Source organism: Accipiter gentilis, chromosome 33 (assembly GCF_929443795.1).
Source record: "Accipiter gentilis chromosome 33, bAccGen1.1, whole genome shotgun sequence".
NCBI lineage: Eukaryota > Metazoa > Chordata > Aves > Accipitriformes > Accipitridae > Astur > Astur gentilis.
The window spans coordinates 4,827,367-4,848,698 of record NC_064912.1 but is presented as its reverse complement, the minus strand read 5'-3'; the positions used below and the strand labels follow the sequence as shown (position 1 = coordinate 4,848,698).

The 21,332-nt window shown below is 38.2% G+C and overlaps 1 protein-coding gene across 16 annotated transcripts in view; it reads right to left on the bottom strand.

The window, feature by feature from the left end:
• RBFOX1 (RNA binding fox-1 homolog 1) overlaps nt 1-21,332 on the bottom strand; it is a 1,352,985-nt gene that overhangs the window by 723,836 nt on the left and 607,817 nt on the right. For 2 of the 16 annotated variants that reach the window (XM_049791531.1, XM_049791532.1), the window contains exon 1: nt 185-289. The exons of the other annotated variants lie outside the window; for them this stretch is intronic. In XM_049791531.1, the coding sequence (XP_049647488.1) occupies nt 185-229 (45 nt within the window). In that variant the 5' untranslated portion in view covers nt 230-289. Of the gene's footprint in view, nt 1-184; nt 290-21,332 lie in introns of those variants that run through there. 16 annotated transcript variants of the gene reach the window in all.

Sequence of the window (21,332 nt, the reverse complement as noted above, 5' to 3'; positions counted from 1 at the left end):
CGAAGTCACCGACGGCGGCTTGTGCAGCGACAGCCGCCAGACCTGTCGGCTCGCCCCCCTCCCCCCACCTCGGCGTCCCAGCCGGGGGCTCCGGGTCGCCCTCCGCCGCGGGCAGAGGCCGGCTCCCCTTCCCCCCCCCCCCGCCCCGGCGCTGCAATTCTTTCGAACCTTGCCTCCTCCTTACCTGAAGGGCATCTCCCACGCCTGCAATTAGCTGCCAAGATTTCATTGTCGGCTGCGGAGCGCGTCCCGCTCCCGCGCCGGGCGGAGCCGGGAGGAGCGGCGGAGCCCGGCGAGCGGCCCCCCCCCGCCCGCGGCCGCGGCCGGGCTGGCCGCGCCGGGCGCCGGGCGGCTCTGCCGGCCGGGGGTGGCCGGGGGGGGCTGGCACACCTGCAGCTCCCAGCCCCGGGACAGCATCAACTACGCGGCCGCCGAAGGGCTCCGCGCGGGCCGGCGGCGGCAGGGCTTCAAGGTCGGCTCCGCCGGGGCAGGCTCGGCTCGGCTCGGCTCGGCTGGCTCCCTCCCTCGCCCTGCGCCCCGCTGCCCGCCCCGCTGCCCGGGCCGCCGGCAGCACCGCGCCCGCCCCGCTCGCTCCCCGCCGCACGTGTCCCTGCCTCCTTCCTTCGAGCGTTAAATATGGCCCACATGACAGAGTAGGGCACCTTGCACGCTCCTCGGAGCCCACACTCGACAGCCCATCTCAACCGGCGAGCAAGGAAACGTCTGAAGGCAGAAGGGAAGCGCTTCCAATTACTTACGCTATACCTGCATTATTCAAAATGTCTGTGGGACAGTATTTACGACTTTCAATATGCTGCGCTCTATACGCACTGCTACAAGACGTTAAAGCCCTTCTGTGTCTTTTCCCCCCCCCCCCCCCCCCTTGCCGATTCCCTGATAGGCTTTGCAGCATATGCATTCAGTGAAGTCATCTTGGTTTAGTTGTAGGTAAGAGCAGTTCCGCACCGGCTTAACTAAAAACCACAGCCATGCGGGAAAGGAGGCTGGGCAGGGGGAGACCAGATTACATTCAGTAATCCAGTTACGGAACGTCTTAATGTACGCATTAAATATTAGCTATTTATTAATATATTAGACATGGTGCTAAAGGCTGTAGGGCTTCATGAGTTTGAGCAGTCCTGTGTAACCGAAACGGTTAACATTTAGTTACATAAAATATTTAACCAAAACGGTTAACGTTTTGATTAAATGATGATTAATTTCTTGTGAAACTCTGAAGTTGTTTAAAAATAACAATATTGCAGACTAAGTCATTCTTGAGACAAAGACTGGCCGGAACTGAAGCAAAACCTAAACATCTTCCACAAGAGACGGTAGCAATTAACCCATGTCTGGAGCAGAGAAAAAAAATAATCTGTTTGTTTCAGGTAGACGTTAAAAACCTACGTCTTTCGCTACACAAAAGCATTGCTTATGTGTACCAAATAAGTTGTTATTTCAAATTACATCTATTTATGCAACTGGAGTTATAAATTGTAAACAAATAACCACTTAAACTAAAGTGAAGAATTCTAAGAATACTGCTTATTAACTGATGGGAAAATAAAATTATCTACCTAGACAGCCTACGGGACGATTAAGGCATCATAATAATAATAATAAGGCATAGGTGTATAATTTGAAAAGTAGAATGTTGCAAGAGCTGGCCTGACCACTGGGCTAACAGCCAAAACAAATCTCTGAGCTCACATTGGCTTATTGTGTGGCCTTGACCAAATTATTCACCTCCCCAGTTTTCCCACTTGTAAAATTAGAATAATAATACTTACAGTGCCTATCTCCTATCTCTTACTTCTCAGGAGGGCTCTGAGGATTAATGATGCTGCAGTGCTCTGAAAATGAATCAACACTAACCGCTAAGACAGAGTTAATATGTTTCAGAGCATTACAGAACTGAAATACTAGAATTTCCAATTAAAACACCTTGTGTGCCTCAACACGGCTGAACTAAAAGAAAGGGATTACTAAAACACCGTCTCCTATCATTTACAATCAACAAAATACTATGGGTTGGCTTGTAGTTCTGTTATTTAAATCTGATTTTGATTTTCACCCATTCTTAGTATTAAGCTCAGAAGTTCATTACAAACGGCAGCAGCAGCAATCGTCACTGCTATTTTACAGAAATATCCTGTCCAGGGCAAGGTCAACTAGAGTTAAAGCAGTCAAGAAACATTACCATTGCCTCTGACCCATTGTTTCTAGCCTTTGCAGCACATATGGTCATTCAACTAGAGGACCAGCAATTTGGGCAGATGCTACATGTGGTACTCAGTGCTGTTCTTCAGAAATTGCAATTCTTTATTCAAGTTATGAAAAAGAGTTTAAACTAATTAATTATCTCATTAGCAATAGATACGGCGGGGGGGGGGGGGGGAGGAAGCACTGGCAAAGAACATATTGCTGCAGAACAAGCTGCATCATTCACAAAGTTGTGACAACAATCAGATGACCAATCAAAATAATAGTCTGAATTTATATATCCAACTTTAAAAAAAAAAAAAAAAAAAAAAAAAGAGAGGGAGAGAGAATAGTAAAGTCCCATTTCAGTCTATAGAATTGATAAAAAAACCTGTATACATTTATACATTCATTTTCACCACTTTCTCTAAATAGTGATTGTTGTTCTGTCTTCTAATTGTTTCTTCCATCTCGCATATGAACAAGAGATAAAATTCTTTAAATGCTCTCATGGTCAAACGATGCCACTGCTTGCCCTTGAATCATTGTACAGGGGTTTGCAGAACCTGATCTGGGACGCCATCCCCTTCTTTGACAGCATGGATACTTCAGCAGCTTTGTGTGGAACAATACCCGCTGGAGCAACAATGTTTATGGAGCAACACCAAGACCAAGAGTTAAATTTCCTGTGAAGTGATCTGCGGGATGAGCAAAAGCTTGAGTGGGAAATTGCAACAGGGAAGAACAGGTTCTTGCTATGGTTCAGCTACTAGAGATCCTGGTCATTACCTTCTTACGCAGAAAAGTCTGTCATGGGGAAGGCATCTCTCTAACCTTTGTTCTTTCCACTATACTTGCAGGGATAAACATTAATTGATGGCAATATTGAAGTTTCTGTAATTCCAGATTTCTATCTTTTTTACTTGAGATTTTCAAAGAAATATTTTCAAAGAATTTATTCAATAGTAGAAAAGTGTCATCACATTATGTCTCATGTTATATCAGAAGTTCTAAATAAGTTTAGTTGCTATTTAAGCCCATACATCCTTTTCTCCTTAAAAAAGGGAGCATTTTTCTTCTGAATTTTTCACTTTACAAAGTTACTTCACAGAGAAATAGACCAAAGTAACTAACTGTAAAGTAGGCGCCTTTTAGTGAACGGTGCGGCTTGAGTTTTTTTAAAACTGATCCAAAGGTATGTGTGTTATACTAGAAAGCTTCTAGCTGAAAATCTTCAGTGTGTAATTGGTTTAGCCTTAATTTCTTAAACTAAGTTTCTGTGTTACGGGAACTATTAAAAAGCAACATAATCTTTGAAGGAAAATGAAGATTGGTAAAATCCAAAAGTAGCATTGTGAGCAGAAGGTAATTCTATACCCATACAGTTTTGAAAATACTTTTTACACAGGACAGTGAAGTGTGGTTTAATCTTTAATGCATTTAGATGTCAAACACATGGGGGCTCTCCATGCCCGGTGGACTACTGCTGAAATGATTTCCTTCTACATGCCATCTAATGATCCAGTAGTACTACAGAAGGTAAGCCTAATGAAGCATATTCAGATGGAAAAGTATCATGCGATTTATGATAAACATGCTGCAGTTTTATTCCAAAATGGTTCATGGTTACAGCGTGCAAGTCTACAGGCAATGACCGACATGTTAAGAAACACAACATCAATCACATGTCACAATCCTAACAAGGCAATCGAAGCTCAAGGAAACTTAAATCTGAGAATTCATAATGTTACACTGATGCTAAATATAATCTTTTGGAGAGAATCTAAATGATAAGGATTTTTAAACCTAAACTATGAAAAGAAATGCAATTGGAAAACATGAGTTTTTCCTCTACCAAGCAGAATTTAAAATGTTCTCCAGGGGCCGGATCCTACAAGCATCCACAATACTGCTAACTTCACAATGAGACTAATTACAAGTGTACCCCAAAATAAGTGGGTTTAGCATTAGACCTACATAAGGGATCTTCAAAAGAATCAGTGACACAAAATACTATGAGTTTTCAAAAATTATTTTTCTATATATTCAAAATGTCAGTATTTTTTCTTTAACCCCTTGCTCACAAATGGTATCTATAAAGAATTTGTAAATGTGATTATATCCATCTGAGATGCTTCATTTTGCATTATTTGTTGGTGTTGTCTTTTTCAAGGAGGTATATTGAAATTGATGTCACTAATCTCTCTTGAATGTTCTAGTATTGTTTTGGCTATAAATACAGTTATAGTAGTTCACAGATGAGGTAACTTTTATGTTGTAAGTGTCCAAAGGCATGCACTTTCACACTTTTACTGCAATGCTAAATGCAAAATTTTGCAAAGTATTAAATACAAAATTTTATTTGCTATCTTTATACAACAAAATCATGCCTAATTTCACTCAGAAACAAGCATAAGAAATCAAGCGCCATCAGTAAAATAGTATGAAGAACATTATTTCTGTGCAATTTTGTTGCAACTAAACTGATCTAATAAATGTTACTTCAAACTTTGCTGCAAAAAAAGTTTCTTGCATAAATGCTATGAAAGCTGTCAACAAATAACAAGTCATCCCTGTATTCTCCCCCTGCTTAAAAGGAGCCCGAAATGCATATTCCACAGGATAGTGATTATGTGCAGAGCCACTGCTGCTTAGCAGGTCATGTTCGAAAAATAAATACTTACCCAAAGACCTAAAATAAAACTAAGTTTCTGAAGATGCATCAGATCAAGGAAAAAATATGTATCTTGTTTTTTCTCCAGTATAAGGAAAGCACAAAAAACCAGTTTTCAGAAGCATTCACTTTAAGGCTATCAACTATTTTTTTCAGGTTCTTGCAATGTTTAATGTGAAACATACGATAATAGTGCATCTACCAACATGAAGAAGAAACAGGTCTCTGAAAAGTCTCGAAGCAAAATAATTCCTTATGTGCTTATACATATTCACAACACTGTTGAAACGCTAAACTATTCACAAATATTACATTAGTAAGGCAAATAATATTTCAGCTTGAACAAGGAATACTAGTTAAGGCTGCAACATGGACTTTCAACACTTCACTATTTATTCCTTTCAAAGGTAATCTGGATCTGCTTTTAGGTGTTATTCACAAATTACAATTCTTTGTTTAGTAACATTTAGAAAACACAACTTTTTTCTGTGTTGTGAATTCAAAGCATCTTCCAATTTTACAATCTTTTTTTACTTCACAAAGTATTACCGCAAATCGTTTCCTCAGTAAAACTGCAAAAGCTTAATTTGTCTAAAGAGCCACATGACTAGGAAATACAGATATGACAGTGCTCGCCATACCCGTGCAAGAGGAAATTTAAAAACACGATTGAAAATATCTAAAAAACCCTGGAACTGCAATTGTTGCCATTGTAGATCACTTTGTGCAAGGTATACCTTCAAAATGATAAACTACAGCCTATTCCACAGGACAGGACCTCTGAATGCTACTCATAACATCAAATACAGTTAATAGAAAACGTTTTCCAGTCCCAAGACCACAACTGGAAGTCAGTGAGGGGCCACCGAGGCCTCTGCCTGTCATCCTTTGAGGCATATACACTCAGAGAAGTCTGAATTTGGACCTTTCACTCTACCTTTACTGCCCAAGTAACACATAGTGAGCATGACCCCATATGAGACAGGTGTCAGTCTGACATGTGGCCTGTATGTACAGGCAGTGATGTGAGAAAATAAGAAGAATGAAGGGTAAGTTACTCGGAGATTTCTAGAATTTTTTTGGCCCAGGAAGCGGGCAAAGAAACAATCACTCTGCGCAAAACTGTGGGGCATACGGAGGTACAATTCTGTTGAGAAATTGGGTAAATGCGTATCTTTTATTCTTAGTTAATGACAAATAAGCAGCTGTATTAATTTTTACTCAACCTGTTTACCTTCGCAGTTGCTCTCAATATTGTAAAACATCCCAGTCATACTTCTGTCGCTAACATTAGGTGCATGATATGTATTTCCTACGAAAATGCATGTGAAGATTTAAATATCTTTATAGATATAGGATGTAAAGCACTGTAGGGATTGTTACGTGACATACTTTAAACATACTTTCATCATTTAATGTAACACAATCACAGAAATGCCACAACCTTGTAACACTATCAGGTAAAAGGAAGGGGATGGGACCACCTCCAGCTCAGTTACTGTGGGCCTTCTCTCCTTTAAAGTCAAGTTGGCACAGAGAATGTCACAGCTTGTGGATGCAAGCAACCACAAGCTTCTGCTCATCTGTGGCACAACACAGTTGACTAATTAATTTTTTAAAGCATTCAAGATGTGACACTTTATATATGCGATTGAATACAGATTAGCATTACAATAATCACAAAGCTTTTGTAGCTTCAGATTTGTCTTCTTCCAGCAAAGTTTCCTTTAATGTGCAAATGAACGATGCCACTACGTATCTTGAAATAAATAGGCTCATTATGGTCATGACTTGTCATATATGCAGGCACTCAGAATTATATTAACAGCATACAGTAAGTTGTCAGATAAAGACAGGCTAAATAAAAGATACATAACCAACTGCCTGCTATCATATCCAGACGCCTTCGTATAAGTGGCATCCCAAAGTGGTGTTATGAAAATCTCCCTCCCCTCAAATGTTTACACATTGAAGATATCTTCACCAGTTGTAAGGGCTTTCTTGGCCCAGGTCTAAAGACAGAATGGGTTTGCCAGACCGAGTAAAAACACAGCAAAGGGAACATGAAATCACCTCAAAAAACTCAAAACCTGCAAAAGACAGGAGATGGGTTCAGAGGAGACATGGCCCATACAACGAAAAGCAAAGGTAACAGGGAGACAGGCAAGTGAGCTGGCTGAAGCATTCAAAACCCTGAAAATAACTCTTAAGTAAAGGGAAACATACAGTTGTGGGGATTTGTTTGTTTGTTTAATTTTTTACTTTGCATTCATTGCAATTTTTGAGATTAACTAAATCAATGTGTCTGGAGCCACTTCATACATCACAGGCCAGCCCTCACACAAAGCACAAGGACCAGCACGTGCTGTGGCAAAAAGGGCCGCTCCTAGTAGCTGCTGGTAAACAAGTAGATTCCTAACAGGAGCTTCGGTGCCAGGGCAGTTAAATTATATGGTTTTCCCTGTAGTGAGATGCGAAAAATACCTCAGAAATAGAAGGTCCTGTAGAAGGATTTACGGGGACCAATGTTAAGTTTGTCATCCATCAGGGAATGTATACAGGATATTTTATATCAACATCTATATATAATGTTTCCAAGAATAATTAGGGCACGATATTTTAAAAACAAATTTCACACATTTTTCTGACAAACTGTTGTGGACTTCTGGTGTTAATTTTAGCAGTTTCAATTGGATTTGGTACGGTTGGAAATGTAAGGGGAAATCTGCAGTAATCAGGATGTGACACTCATTAACACTTTCACAAAATACCCACTGGATTTGCATAAAGTCTGCAAAGATGCATTGGTGAATCTTTAATATGAGATTTCCCTTGGTTTTACTCCACATTCAGCTCCATTTGCCCTCCCTCTCTCCTCTCCCCCTCCTAGTGAGAACTGCTGTAAACAGTTCATAACAAAGCATAATTAAATGTACTCAATAACTGAAATATACATATAATTACCCCAAGGCTTGTATGAATACATATATAATTTTTCAAATTGCAAATACTTTCTGAGAAATTATTCTATATTCTATATTCTATTTATCTATAACGTAGATAAATACTAATTGGATACAATGGCACTCCAAGTCACCTAATCAATCTGGAGATTTCCAGACAAGTTTTTTTATGACCAGTGTATAAAAAACACCCATGGCACAGCTTACATACAGCACAGTCTTTGTGTATGTAAAAAATCATGAAAAGATTCTAGAAAATGCATAAAACACTAAGGTGGCAAAATATTTCTGGTTCTGACAAACACAAAACTTTAAAGTAAATTATGCCACTATTAAGGGAGACATTTCTTGCTACTGCCAATATCATACAATGCGTCAAGAAATAAAAAAAAGCTGGGTCATTTAAGTCTTACTTGAGAAGTACAAGTTTCTCAGGAGTCAATAATTACTATGCATTTTTAGCTCAACTATTTAATACCTATTTGACTACATCACATATGCCATTATAGCAGACAAAGCAATATATAATGGAAAGTTCACAATGAAAAAAATAGTGGTGTTTTTCTCTTTTGAACTATTAAAAAAACCCAACAACTTATCAGATTTTTTGGTTCTCATTGAAGCTCAATATTCTGCTGATAAAAATGCTTTTTTAGCTTAGGTTTTAAAATAGCATTCTTCTACAAGAATGATTGTTATGCTGACCTAAGCATTAATAGGATACATTTAATTTTAAGTAGACTTATTATGAGATTCAGAATAAAATTTTGAAGTAAAATTCAATTCTTTTCCCTGTCATAAATTCCTGTAAATACACATAAATGACATTTACTTTCTGGTATGCTATACTCAAACCCAAACATTTGTGTATAGGATAAGCTTTGAAATGATTTCTACAATGTATATGTAACTGAACAGCTGTACCAGACAATATATTATTTCACTTGCTTGCATTTTGAGCAAATCTATTGACCGAGAGTCTTACTTCATCGCTCCTACTCAACAGATCATTATCTCTCTCTCATATCCCACCGGCACATGAAAGAATTTTCTAAAGGAAAATACAACCTGAATAAGTATGAGGGCCAGGACGCGTTGCTGTATTTTTACTTCTGGTTAAACTCTCAGGCTCAGATAATCTTTATGTCTTGTTCATCACTGAATAGTGGAAGTATGTCAGGAAGAAAAATGCATAGATAGGGTTCTATTTGTTTTGTGGATTCTTTTTAAAGATAAATTAGAACACCAGAATTTTGGGAATTTGGCTTATCCTCTGAACACTTGTAAATTGTACTGAGGTCACTTGAAGTGTAGATGCTCATAATTTTTGAAGTTTTCTCTGTGGCCACGTTTTGTCTGGACTTTCATTAAAAAAAAACAACCCAAAACCAACAACCAAGCTTGCTGTATTTTTTTTTTTCTCTATAAGTAGAACAAAACTTTTGTTGTTTTGTTTAGTAAGCAGAATTCTCATTCCAATGTTTTAATACTTCCAAAGCACAACTGAACACAAAGCAACAGCAGATCTTGGTAAGTAAAAACTCAGGAAATTTTGTCTAACTCAGACTTACCCATTTGTAAGTCTTACCCTTCACAATACTATTTGTACCCATATGAAAAAAACACAACATGCTTGAGATAATTTCAATATTCACAATAGCAACAACATACTGTATGCCATTTCTCAAGTAATTCTCCTTGAAGAATTCAAAAGTGGACTGTTAATGACAGCAAAGCACTCTGGCATTTACTGGTTGCAAGACTGCAAATGTTCCACCCAAAACTGTAGGACAAGAAAAATACTAATCAAAAAAGCGTTACGGGCTTTCACACTTACACATGAACTTACTGACCTTGTGACTGAAGTGACAGTTATTATTGGACAACCACTGTCAAAATAGTCTGTTAGAAAATAAAAGTCTTTACTTGTATTTCACTAATTCAGATGGCACAATAATGACTCTTCCAAACACGATTTCTCAAAGCTGTCATATATTGTTCCCTAGAGGCAATGAAAACAAGTTCATCACGTATTTCACTTCTCATTTCTCTGTCTCAATAGCATGAACCTTAGATCAAAACATATGCATGCTACATTGTCCCTTGAAAGAAAGCAATGTAAAGCTTACATGAACAGCCCTTTTCTGCCTTGCACCAGGTCAGAGCTGACAGGCTGCCAGTTGAAAATTATTTATTTGAAAATAAATTTCAAAATGGAAAACCAGGAAGAGGACACTGTGCATTCTGGTGCTTCGTCACTCCCTGTGCCTGGGTATACTGGACATTTTTGGTGGGTCAAGGGGACAGAGTGCCCACTGCCTCACACACTCCTGTACAGTAACTCAGTACTAACTGCAGTATGGATAAAATAACTTTCTTGACTATGCGGTGATTTTTGGCCCTCATCCCTCGTGTCTGTGGCAATTGCATCTGCAGCATTGAAGAAAGCGTCCCTAGACAAAACTTTGAAACTGGGTGCCAGAAATTTGGCCCTGAAGAACGTGAATCAGTCTGAATTTCTTAAACTACAGACAATATGGGAAAACAGACCGAATATTTTGAGGATGACAGAATCTCCTGGATACAAAGTTGGCACATAAGGAATGAGACTGGGCAGATACATGTTGGCAGGTAGATTGAGCACAGGGCTCAGTGCAGTCAGCTGCCGGGATCCTCTGAGGACGAACACTCAGCGCAGGCAGAGGTCTGCCCGCGAGAGAGAAATGTTAACTCTCATTTCTTGGGTATAATTTCAGACATCAAAGCTATGAATCCTTCCCTCACTCTCAATGGCAGAAAATGAAAGAACTCATTACTTAAACAGTGAGAGCTCTTTAACTTGGCAATAGAATAAAGATATCAGTCCACAAGTGAGGAGGCATATATAGCTTCTATACATTATTTACAGAGTTAATAAAGAGGTGGCCTGTGTCAAATAAAGCCATGTGCTCCACTTCCCTCTGTCTAGCATAATCAGTCCTGGTCACTAGAGAACAGTAACATTTGTGGAAATACGGAGAACAAGGAGAGTGTATACTCTGAACTCCCCAGCGTACGGAACAGTGTTTCCAAGAGCCACTCTGGCTGTTTCTGCTCAACCTAGCACATGGAGCTAAAGACGGCACTAAAGGAAAGACATTCTTCCAGACAAGGAAACACTGAATTACACTTTCTTCAGGATATTATGCTTCTGTCCCTGCTCCAGAGAGTTCAGACTTCTTTTTAAAACCACATGAAAAGTCGGCACTTTTAATTTCATTCTAGCATCACTATTTTTCCCCTCCTGATTTTACAATTATTGTTCCCACCAAATGCCACCAACTTCTAGTATGTTCTGCAGTTCAGATAATTTCATGGCCTTTGCTCCCCTCACTTCTCTTCAACAAAACCCTCAATACCACCATTCAGAAGATAATAGTGGTTTTAGAGCATTTTAGTTTAAGTGCTAATTTTACCTGGAAAACAAAATGGCATTCACACTTTGAACAACGGAGAAGGAAAATAGTGATAATTCAGGAGGTGAATCAGGGCAACATATTCCACATTGACTTCAACTGAATAAAGTTAATTTGTGGATATAAAATTTCGAATGAAAATTACAGTAATAATAAAACTGCAAGTCAACTTTATATCATATTGTAATAAAATATTACTCAAAGGTTAAGTATGTTGTGTCTTGCTCTAGGGGAAAGTTAGAAAGCAAGAACAAAGATTTAGGAGATTATCTACATATGTATATATAAAATACCTTTATATATGGTGTGATATCTATATTTTGATATATAAAAATCACAGAAAGGTTCCCAAACTAATTAATTTGCTGGGGCTTTTAAAAGAAATACCCTGTAACATTATTCCATCAATTCTCTATCACCTCCTGCTGCTGCCCTGGGAAGCCAGTGTCCAGCTGCAGGATGTTCTCCTTGTTTCCTTACCTGCCCCACAGGCCGTATTTCCAACACGAATGGAGGGCTGTATGTCTGCAAACAAGTGGATCCAGGACTGCTTGCTTAGCACAGTGTTGAAGATCCTGGATTCTGTCACTGCTAACAATTCACGTCAGATTGTGCATAGAAAAGTAACAAATTTCTTCTCAGAAATTCAAACATTATGATGTAGCGCTACCATCCATGTATTATTTCCGAAGTCTAACTGACCCAGAACCTGTAGCAGCAGAAACCAGATGTTTCTACAGAATTTTAAAAAGTCATTCCCTGCAATCCCTTTCTCTGCCTTTCCATATAAGAGCTAAGGCTTATTTACCTGAGCCAGTATCAGTTAGTCAAGGAGATAGAAAAGATGGTAAAGATAGTATGTTAGGACTTACATAAATAAGATTCATCTGGAAGTAACTTAAGTAGTGAAAATCGTGGCAAGAGGGGGAAATTCCTAGTATTTTAAGGTGTGAACTTGTCAAAGGACAAGCAATGAGACTCCAGGCAGCCTTCGCTGCCCTAGACAGCCTAACAGAGCAAGCGCAAAAGGTAAAAGACACAGCACTAAGGAAATGGGGTGAGGAGAGGTGCTGAGAGAACCAAGCAGTAAAGACAGCAAGTTTCCCAGAAGTCTAGTGCTAGGCTTGACTTAATGTTGCAGCAAGAACAAACTAGGGAGACAGAGATGGAGAGGAAAGGAAAACTGTTACTATTCTGTGTACTGCATTACAACAGTTCAAATTACTTCTCTCTCCCCTGAACACCTGCTGCACTGAATAAACATTACATATATATTTATACACACACACATATTTAATATCCTCAATAGTCAAGCAAGTACAGCACATCTTGATCGTGATTATTTGGAAAATACAAAAGCAACAGAGATTTTTTTTTTTTATTCCAATGCCAAAAACAATGGCCAGTAATATTTTCCACAGAAGTTGTTTATATCAGTTGTTTAAAAACAGGTTGGAAGGTTCTGACTACCAATGCTTTGACAACAAGGTGGCATCACCTTTTAATAAGATGGGAGGAGTAAGACTTAATTTACAAAAGATAAGAAAATTTCCTGTATTCTTGTGAGTCATCACACATCATTAAGTCTTTTCTGTATTATGCTAAGAACTGTGGGGTTTAGATTATTTCACTAATTACACTTGAAGTCAGAGTAGAATGACTTTTGGAACACTACACCACTTAAAGATTCATCTCTTTTTATTAACATACACATCTAGAGAAGAGAGTTGACCATCACATCAACTCTGCTCTGGTAGTTTTATTATTGCCATTCTAACACTCACACAGTTAGTGACTTTAGCTGCTCTTCATAATGCAAATGTCTTCCTCATACAAGTGTCACAACTACTATGCAGATTTCTCAACAAATTCCTTTCAAGATTTTTTAGATGTCTGCTCCATCTGCATCCTTAGAAAACTTATCAATATTAAAAGAGAATAGAATCTTCTGTATTTCTGTTTCTTTACATTTTTATAACTACATATCACCCCAAGCAAATAAACCGTATGAGCACTGTTTTCTAACCTGCAAAGCTATGCAGTATTTATTGAAAATGTAGAATTAATACTGTTACTATGAAAGCATGAAACGACAAGGGTAAAATTACAACTCATCATTACCTCAAAATCTGGCATGAAATCTGAAACTAAATTAAATCTTATCTAAATGCCAAAATCAAGGAAAAGAAAAACAACACCAAAGGCAAAAGTAGATTCTCTCTCCTATTTCCTAGTCTATTTTATTGCATATTTACAGAATAGAAAGACAGAAAAAAGGTATCTGAATAGTCATAGCTGAACCACCTGAAGCAGTAAGTGGCTGGCATGTGTATGAAGGGAAACTTATTTCCATCAAGGACTTGAAAAGATGGAGCTTTCCAAATCTACTCCAAATCTAGAATCTGAGAGCTGTGAGAATACAGCAAGAGTCAATTGCCTTGATGTAACATATACCATATACTGATCAAGACCAATACAATTACACAAAACAGAATAATTTTTACCATATCCAAGGAGATATGAAATAATTTGCATGGGAACAACTCAGTAACAACTGAACTACTATCCATCCACCTGTAAGCAAAGACAGATGTAGAGGGCTACATTTCTGTAGCACCAAGTGAAAGCAGAATTTAGGAAGTCTGTGAAAACATTCATTGAAACAAGTGGAAAAGTTTTCACAGCTTTTCAGTTGAGAACTTGACAACAGAAGATGGGACACCAGCTACAATAAAGAATGAAACCAATTGGTTTGTCTTGCAAAATGGGACAGGATGTTGTTTTGTTGAAATCTGCTGCTCCGATTATCTGGTCATTAGAAAAACGATTCACCATTCTAGGCATCTTTATATACAATTCTTCCAGACTCACAACAAAGCAGCTAATCTACTGGGTAGCAATACCAGAATACTGCAAATGAAGTTTTCCCAGGAAAGATGTTTTTGCTTGTGCCAATTCCAGTATATAAACCTTCAAATAATAAGCAGCTCAATAAATTTAATGCAGCTGGAATTGACTCAAATAAGCAAAAATGACATGCCTTCAACCCAGAATTACTGTCAGGTCAAGAAAAGGAGAGAACAATCGGAATTACAGTGTAAATCACTGTGTAAATTGCTACTGAACTATCAGGGAAGTCTGCATGATACCACCAGTGACAGTTGTTGAGCTGGCAAGAAAAGAGTTAGAAAATAATTACCTAAAGACTGAAGAACACAGACCAGAGTACAAAGATTTGACTAGACTAAACGAAATAAGAATGAAGACACGAGGGCCAAATACAGGCTCACTTCCTAATCCTAAAGAGAATAATAGTACAAAAAGTACAATCACAATGGTCAGACTACCTGGCAAACACTGTTCACTGTGATTCAATAGAGTGAAAAAATAATAACCATCATGGCTGAGTTTTCACTGAGAGTAAGGATAGAAATGCTCAGTTATAATTGTGCCAATTGCTATGGCTCATCAGAAGTGTTCGCACCACAGGATAGTGGGAAGCAGAGAACAGAAGCAAGAGTATCGATTCCAATAAGAGAATCCCATTCAGTGATTGGCAGAAGTAGAAATACTATCACAACAAACTGATTTTGGAAAAGAAACTGATAAAATCATGAATATTTAAAGATACAAGGCATATAATTTCATATTTCACTCACCTCTTGAGAGCCTTATATTGCACCTAGCATGACTTTCTTTGGACGATAGAAGCAAATACAGTAATTCCAGAGCATCTTACTAAATTCATCACAGGTTTTCACTGAAAACTAATAAAAGCAAACTTGTGGGTTACGTTGGCTAAGATGAGGTAAGTGCATTTTAAAATCTGCTTTTTAACAGCTTAGAGAAAAACAGACTGCCTTAGAAGCAGGGAGGGAGGAGGCATCTAATAGCAGACATCTCTCATGATCTGAGATTGGCTGAGAACAAAATCCTTCTGCTGCCTGTACACTGAAAATTACAGCCTTTTAAAAAAGCTGATGCAGAACATGGACTCTCCCTAAATGTGGCAAAAATTAAATACATGTACCAAAATCTGTGAGCTGTTTCATAGAGATACAGTGCTACACTTCAGCAGAGCCCTTCTACTAGTGAAGGTCTTACTTTTCTTGCTGTAGGTCTTTCAGGTAAGTGAAATATAAATTTATAACTGTTGTCGGTACTAATTTCTTAAACACTTATAACTAAATTATCCACTAGAGAGCATAGCAACATTTTAAACACATTCTGCTTATGTCTGCAAGTGCTAAACGAGGTCTTTGTGGTACTCAATGCCACCCTTCTATATAAGAAATATGCTAAACAGTGTCATGCAAAACTGAGATAAGAAAAGTACTTAGTATGACGCTTTAAGGAAAAAAGGTCAACAGACCATGAACTTTTAATGAACAAATTTCAACAGTTTACAGCCTGGTATGCAGTTCTCAGACATTCTTGATGAAAAAAAACTTATTTTACATTATATATCTTTGTGTGTGTATATATACATATAACAAAATGTGACAAAAAGAGGAAAGACATTCTTCATTCCTACGGGAGAAACCCATAGAAGCACAGCTAATCAGTATGCTGGGTGAGAGCTGTATTTCTTCCTGTTCTGCAATATATTCTGGTGATGTCATGACATTTTTACTTCGCATTAAAAAAAAAACTTTTATCATTTATTATTTCACATTGTAATGGGCATCCTGTAAGATTCATCTTTCCTTTAAAAATGTAAGTAATAATAATTCTTTTGTTTTGTTTTATTTTTCAGTTGGTCAGAACGAAGAGTATAATACAGAAAAAGTACTCTGGAGTCTTTCCTTAAAAATACTTGTTTAAAACTGTTACATTCCCACAGGCCTTCATCAATACTTTGATAAAGGTGTCCACAGCACCCACAAATCTGAATAGCGCATCTCAGTGTCACAGGTAGACAAATTAACTCTACCTCAGATCTTTGCTAAATATGTTTTTCGTCTTTTTCTCATAAACCATTGAAGTTAATCATTGCAGTAAAAAGACCAATAGCATAGGGCATCTTGTATTATCAGAAAAACATAGAACTTGGCATATCTAGTCAAAGCTGTGCTATGCCTAAGTCTGAAGTGGCTAGCTTCAGACGCTGAACGAAAAAGTGAGTGGAATTCTTTAAGTCTGAAATAAGCTACGTGTAAGAGAAGTCTTGTTCTAAAAATTATTCAGGTTTTGTTTTATAAACTGGAGAAGAGGGGGTTTATAGACATTTCTCATTTATCTTAGCATCACGGTGAAAATAAATGAAATTTGAAAGCTCATACCTACTACAGAATAAAAAGAGCAAGTGCTACGAAAACATTTACTATCCATGGGAATTGTAAGCAGCACAGTCAGCGGTGAGGATGGCAAATCACTTGACAACCATAACTGGAAACAAAGAGGAATGAGTACCAAGGTGGAGAAAAATCCAAGTTCAGCAAAAAGGGACGAATACATAGCACAACAAAGTTGCTTCATGAGTATAAAAGCTAACATGGATTTCCACATCTCAAGTTAACAGGGCATTAAAAGATTATATAGTACAGATTAATTAAGTGCCAAATGCAATATAAGCACTCAGTGCCATTTCTTTGGGGTTTATTTTTCAACAGTAGGTATTATAATTTAACATGTCTGATTTTAAGCAGTTTCAATGACACATGCTCAAGTACCAGACTGAATCAAACCCTTAAATGAAAAAGTTTTTTAGGTAGATAGCATGATGTTTCAGAGTTAAGCTATTCTGGTAAAAGTGATCACTCTGTGCTAATTTATTCATGAACTCACATATACTACAGTCTAGTTTTCATTTTCTGAAATCTTCTCATTCTAAAATCACCATCACTGCAGTTTTCATTTTAGGTATTAGTATATGCTTATACAGTTGGGAAAAAAGCCACAGAGAAGTAGAAGCAAGAAATACGAATTATGAGGTTTTATCAGTATAATTTACCATTATGAATAACTCATGATACAAGTTGGTTAACCAATTTACCAAAACCTCCTCTGCACTGAGAAATATCTTTTAATATTGATAGACTTGACTTCCTTTTTCTGCCTTTTAAAACACAGCAATGGAATCTCCTTAGTCAGAGAGGGAGGGTGTAGGGGTGGTGTCTAAAATGGCTTACTTATTCACACACGGCAAAATAAGTCTAGAAAATAGCAGCAGCAGCCAGACCCTAATTTGAGATTCGGTTTGCGATGCAGGCAGAATCTGTGTCTGCTTTATCGAAAAAGTTGAGCCTTCTACTGATTTCTGATCACTAGGTAAACTAGCTATTTGCAGCATAAAGTCTCCAGCTCTCAGGAGCAAAGCTTCTCTGAAGGGAGGAAAAATTTACCAGTTGGAGATCAAGTGCGGACCCGTGGTTATTAGAGCTGCAGCTCATTCACCTATATGGTTTTCATAAGTGTTTTGGCTCTGCAAGAGTTGATGAGCACAGTTTAACATCCTGCTGGGAAAATAATAGGTTCTATATCCATGTGTGGACTGTTTTAATTCACCTAGGGAAGAAAACCCTCCATAGGTGCAAAGGCTTACACAAAATATATACTTTTAATAAAGCATTTTGGGGCAAAAAGAATGATACTGACTTTCCATCTCAGTTAAAGATAGGCTAATGCTGAAAAATTTGTTGTTATGGGAAGAAAGCTGAAGCTGATGGGTCTAAGGCTTATGTGTTTTGTATATCGGACACTTCTAAATATTTATTTTTATACACATATATATTCAGGGCATGAAAAAAACCCACATAAGATGGTGCTGCAGAATAAGCTCCTTCCTCCAAACCCCAAAACTATTAAAACTATAAAATATGTATTTAGTTACCATCATCGTCTTTCCTTCTGTCTCGTATACATAGAATATAAGCACAAAATTTAAATTTTCTTCTGCCTAGTTGTGAACATATTAATTACTATTTTTAAAAAATCAGATTAATGATTCAATGCCATCAGAAAATGTCACATGATGTGTCAGCTAGCAAGTTTAGGTTTTGCTTTTTTTGAAGTAGAGGGTTATCTTTGGTTATTCTTGAAACAAGGCAAAGTTCAATATCCCCATCACTGGTAATTTAATGTAATAGATAAAGTTCTATATTTTCAATGGCCACTTGTTTAGATTTTATCTACTTTTTTTCTATTCAAAGTCTCACTGAGATCAAAATGGCCATGAATGTTAAGGCAGACAGTTCACTACAAGCTGAAGTTCAGTCCTAGCAAGCAGATACCATAACTAATTAGTTGTTAAGGAATCACATATTATTTGGTTGGAAAAGAAAAAAACGAAAGTGGATTTATCTTTTTAAAAGATATTTTGCTTTTGTTTAAATTACTGATTTTAAATTTGCCAGAAATCACTTAAAAGGCTATAATTTTTAGACAGCCTTACCACAACAAAAACTAAAGTAAATCTGGACTAAAGCAGGAATTGTGTTATTCAGCAAAACTCTGCTCCTCTGGATCATAACAAGGACCGGTTCAGCTATATCATACCAAAACAAGACCTCACACAAGGATGAAAAGCAGCTCAAGTTGTGCAAATTATCCTGAGAAGACACTACATGATGGGCTAGGACCAAGACCCAGTCCCATGTATTTGTGTGAGCTGCTGTTTCAGGACGTGTCTCCGCAGCGCTGCGGGATGCTGTCCTGCGGGCAGCCAAGTCCCAGGACAAGTGCAGCACAGCACGCTCCGGGATGCTAACGTGCGGCTGAGAATTAACCAGGCTGCATCTGCACAAGGGCGTGGTGAGGCTGGCTCTTCTGCACTGGCAGGACTGCACTATGTCTGGCACAGCAGCCTAAAAAGGCACAGTAAAGATGCTCAATTAATTAAGTAAGCAGAAAGGTACATTTCTAATACCATGGAGAGATAGTATTTTGAGCTCATCAGTGTGGGCTCAAAAACTAGAAGATGGATAAAAAGATGTAACAATCACGTTCTTAAACGTCACCTTTTTATGGCTTGCCAGGTGGCTTCTGTACACTTGAGACTAGCAGTGCTGAAAAAGGCTACACATTCAGATTCGTTCAAAATAAAATACCTGAGACTTACAAACCAAGGCCTATGTATATTGTGAGGCTTGAGGTCACTCCACAGAACTTGACGTTGGTTGGATCCAGTACCGAAGCTGAGCACGCTGCAGAGCTTTCGTTATAAAGAAGCATTTTAAAATACGAAGCTCTGAAGTAAAAATTTGTATTTATTATTTAATAACGATGCATAGTAAGGATCAGTGGAAGTAGAATGGAAGCCTATTTCTGACACAGTTGACAGATAACTGTTTTACATAAGGTTCATGGCTCTGTGCCACATAGCTGCTCTGCAAGGGAGAGCAAGCCTCGCTTGTCAAACACAATAAAGCAAATCAGTGTACTATCAATAGGATGTAAAATTACTCTAGTTCTGAAATTCTGTGCTGAGAATCTCAAGAGCTATAATTTATCAAACAAAAACTTTTGAATCTTGGAAAAACAAAGAAACTATCTTAACATAATCACATTTTTAAATAAGAAATCTCAGCTCATCAATACACAAAAATTTTGTGAAGAATTAATTTTAATGAGCCCCTTTGCAAGCTCCAGATTATCCATCTTGGTTTTTTGGAATGGAAACAGGAGTCTCGTTTCTCTGACAAATCTAGAGATATTTTTTATCTTAAGCTTTCCACAAATACTACTTCTGTGTAAATTGAGAAAAGCGTATGTACAATATCATTTAGCCACATTAACAGTATTATTTTTACACTGATGACACTAAAATAAACTCAAAATATACATAGCACTAAGGCTCTTTTTTTTTTTCTTCCTGTCTAGGCACCCAGTAAAGCGGTTCTTTGCATATATTTCATATAAAGCTTGACACAAAATTTAGGCAACACTAGATCTACCTATATTTCACAGTTTAAATGTTGGTAACGAAGAACTTGTGGAGAATTGAACTGTATTTGCTTCAACATCCCACCCGTGATTTTCAAAGTGACAAAAAATAGCGTAAAAGCAATAGGATAACCTAGCCAGCCCATACAAGCAGCCATATAGTCCAAGACATGTAGTCTATTTATTATGATAGTAAGACAGTATTTTGCAAAACAGAATTGAGAATGATACACTAGAACACTGTTACTTTACTACTACTTTTTAAATTATGGCCTCACACAGTGTTTCAATAAGCAGTACAAACATCTCACCTTGTCACAAATTGTCTCCTTCCTTCAAACTGTTGAAAGGGGAGGTGGGAAAGGAAAGGGGGGGGTGGAGAAAAGAGACATCTCTCTTGTGGATAAAAGCACCTAATCCCAGTTTAGCTCTGGTACAATAACTCTTCTCAAGGAGCAATGTAAGGGGAAGTAATTTCATAGCTAGGTCTTACTAGGTGACTGAATATATGGATTCCATTAACTGAATACATAGCTATGGAGTCCATTAATTTGTACTAGCAATCCGACATTTGGCAGGGGTGATGCTGGTATTTCTTAAGCAAACGGGCCATCAACTGAACAGCACACTGGGGAGTATTAGTTTCCTAGGATTATTATGAGAAGTTAATGGAAATGCTGATAATGTTTATTGGGTTGGTTAGCAGTGTATGCAAAGTTAACGTGAAGTGTGCTTAGGGACAGGAAAATATCATTACTGATGTTTCGTGTTGAAATCCTATTATCAAATGCCACAAATAGGACACGGGATCTGTGGTATGTTGAGTTCATCACGGGAAGCTGTCATTGTCCTACATTACATTTTTTGGATGCAGTCCAGAATGGGGAGCAGAAAGGCGGCAGGGATGTCGCACACCTGCCTACTCAGCAGTTGCCACAGTGGCCCTGCGGAGCCAGACACAAGGCCACAGGCACGTGTCGGCCCGCGGCTCAGTGAGCTGCGAGGGAATCCAGCTGATTTGCAGACCACTGTGACAGGGCTGACAAATGCATGAGAGTCACGTGGCATCTGTGCTCCTGGCAGCTATGGAACTGGTCCCAAATCTTTGTGATGCTTTGTGCTTTTGTGAACTTCTTTCTTTCATTCCCCTGCTTT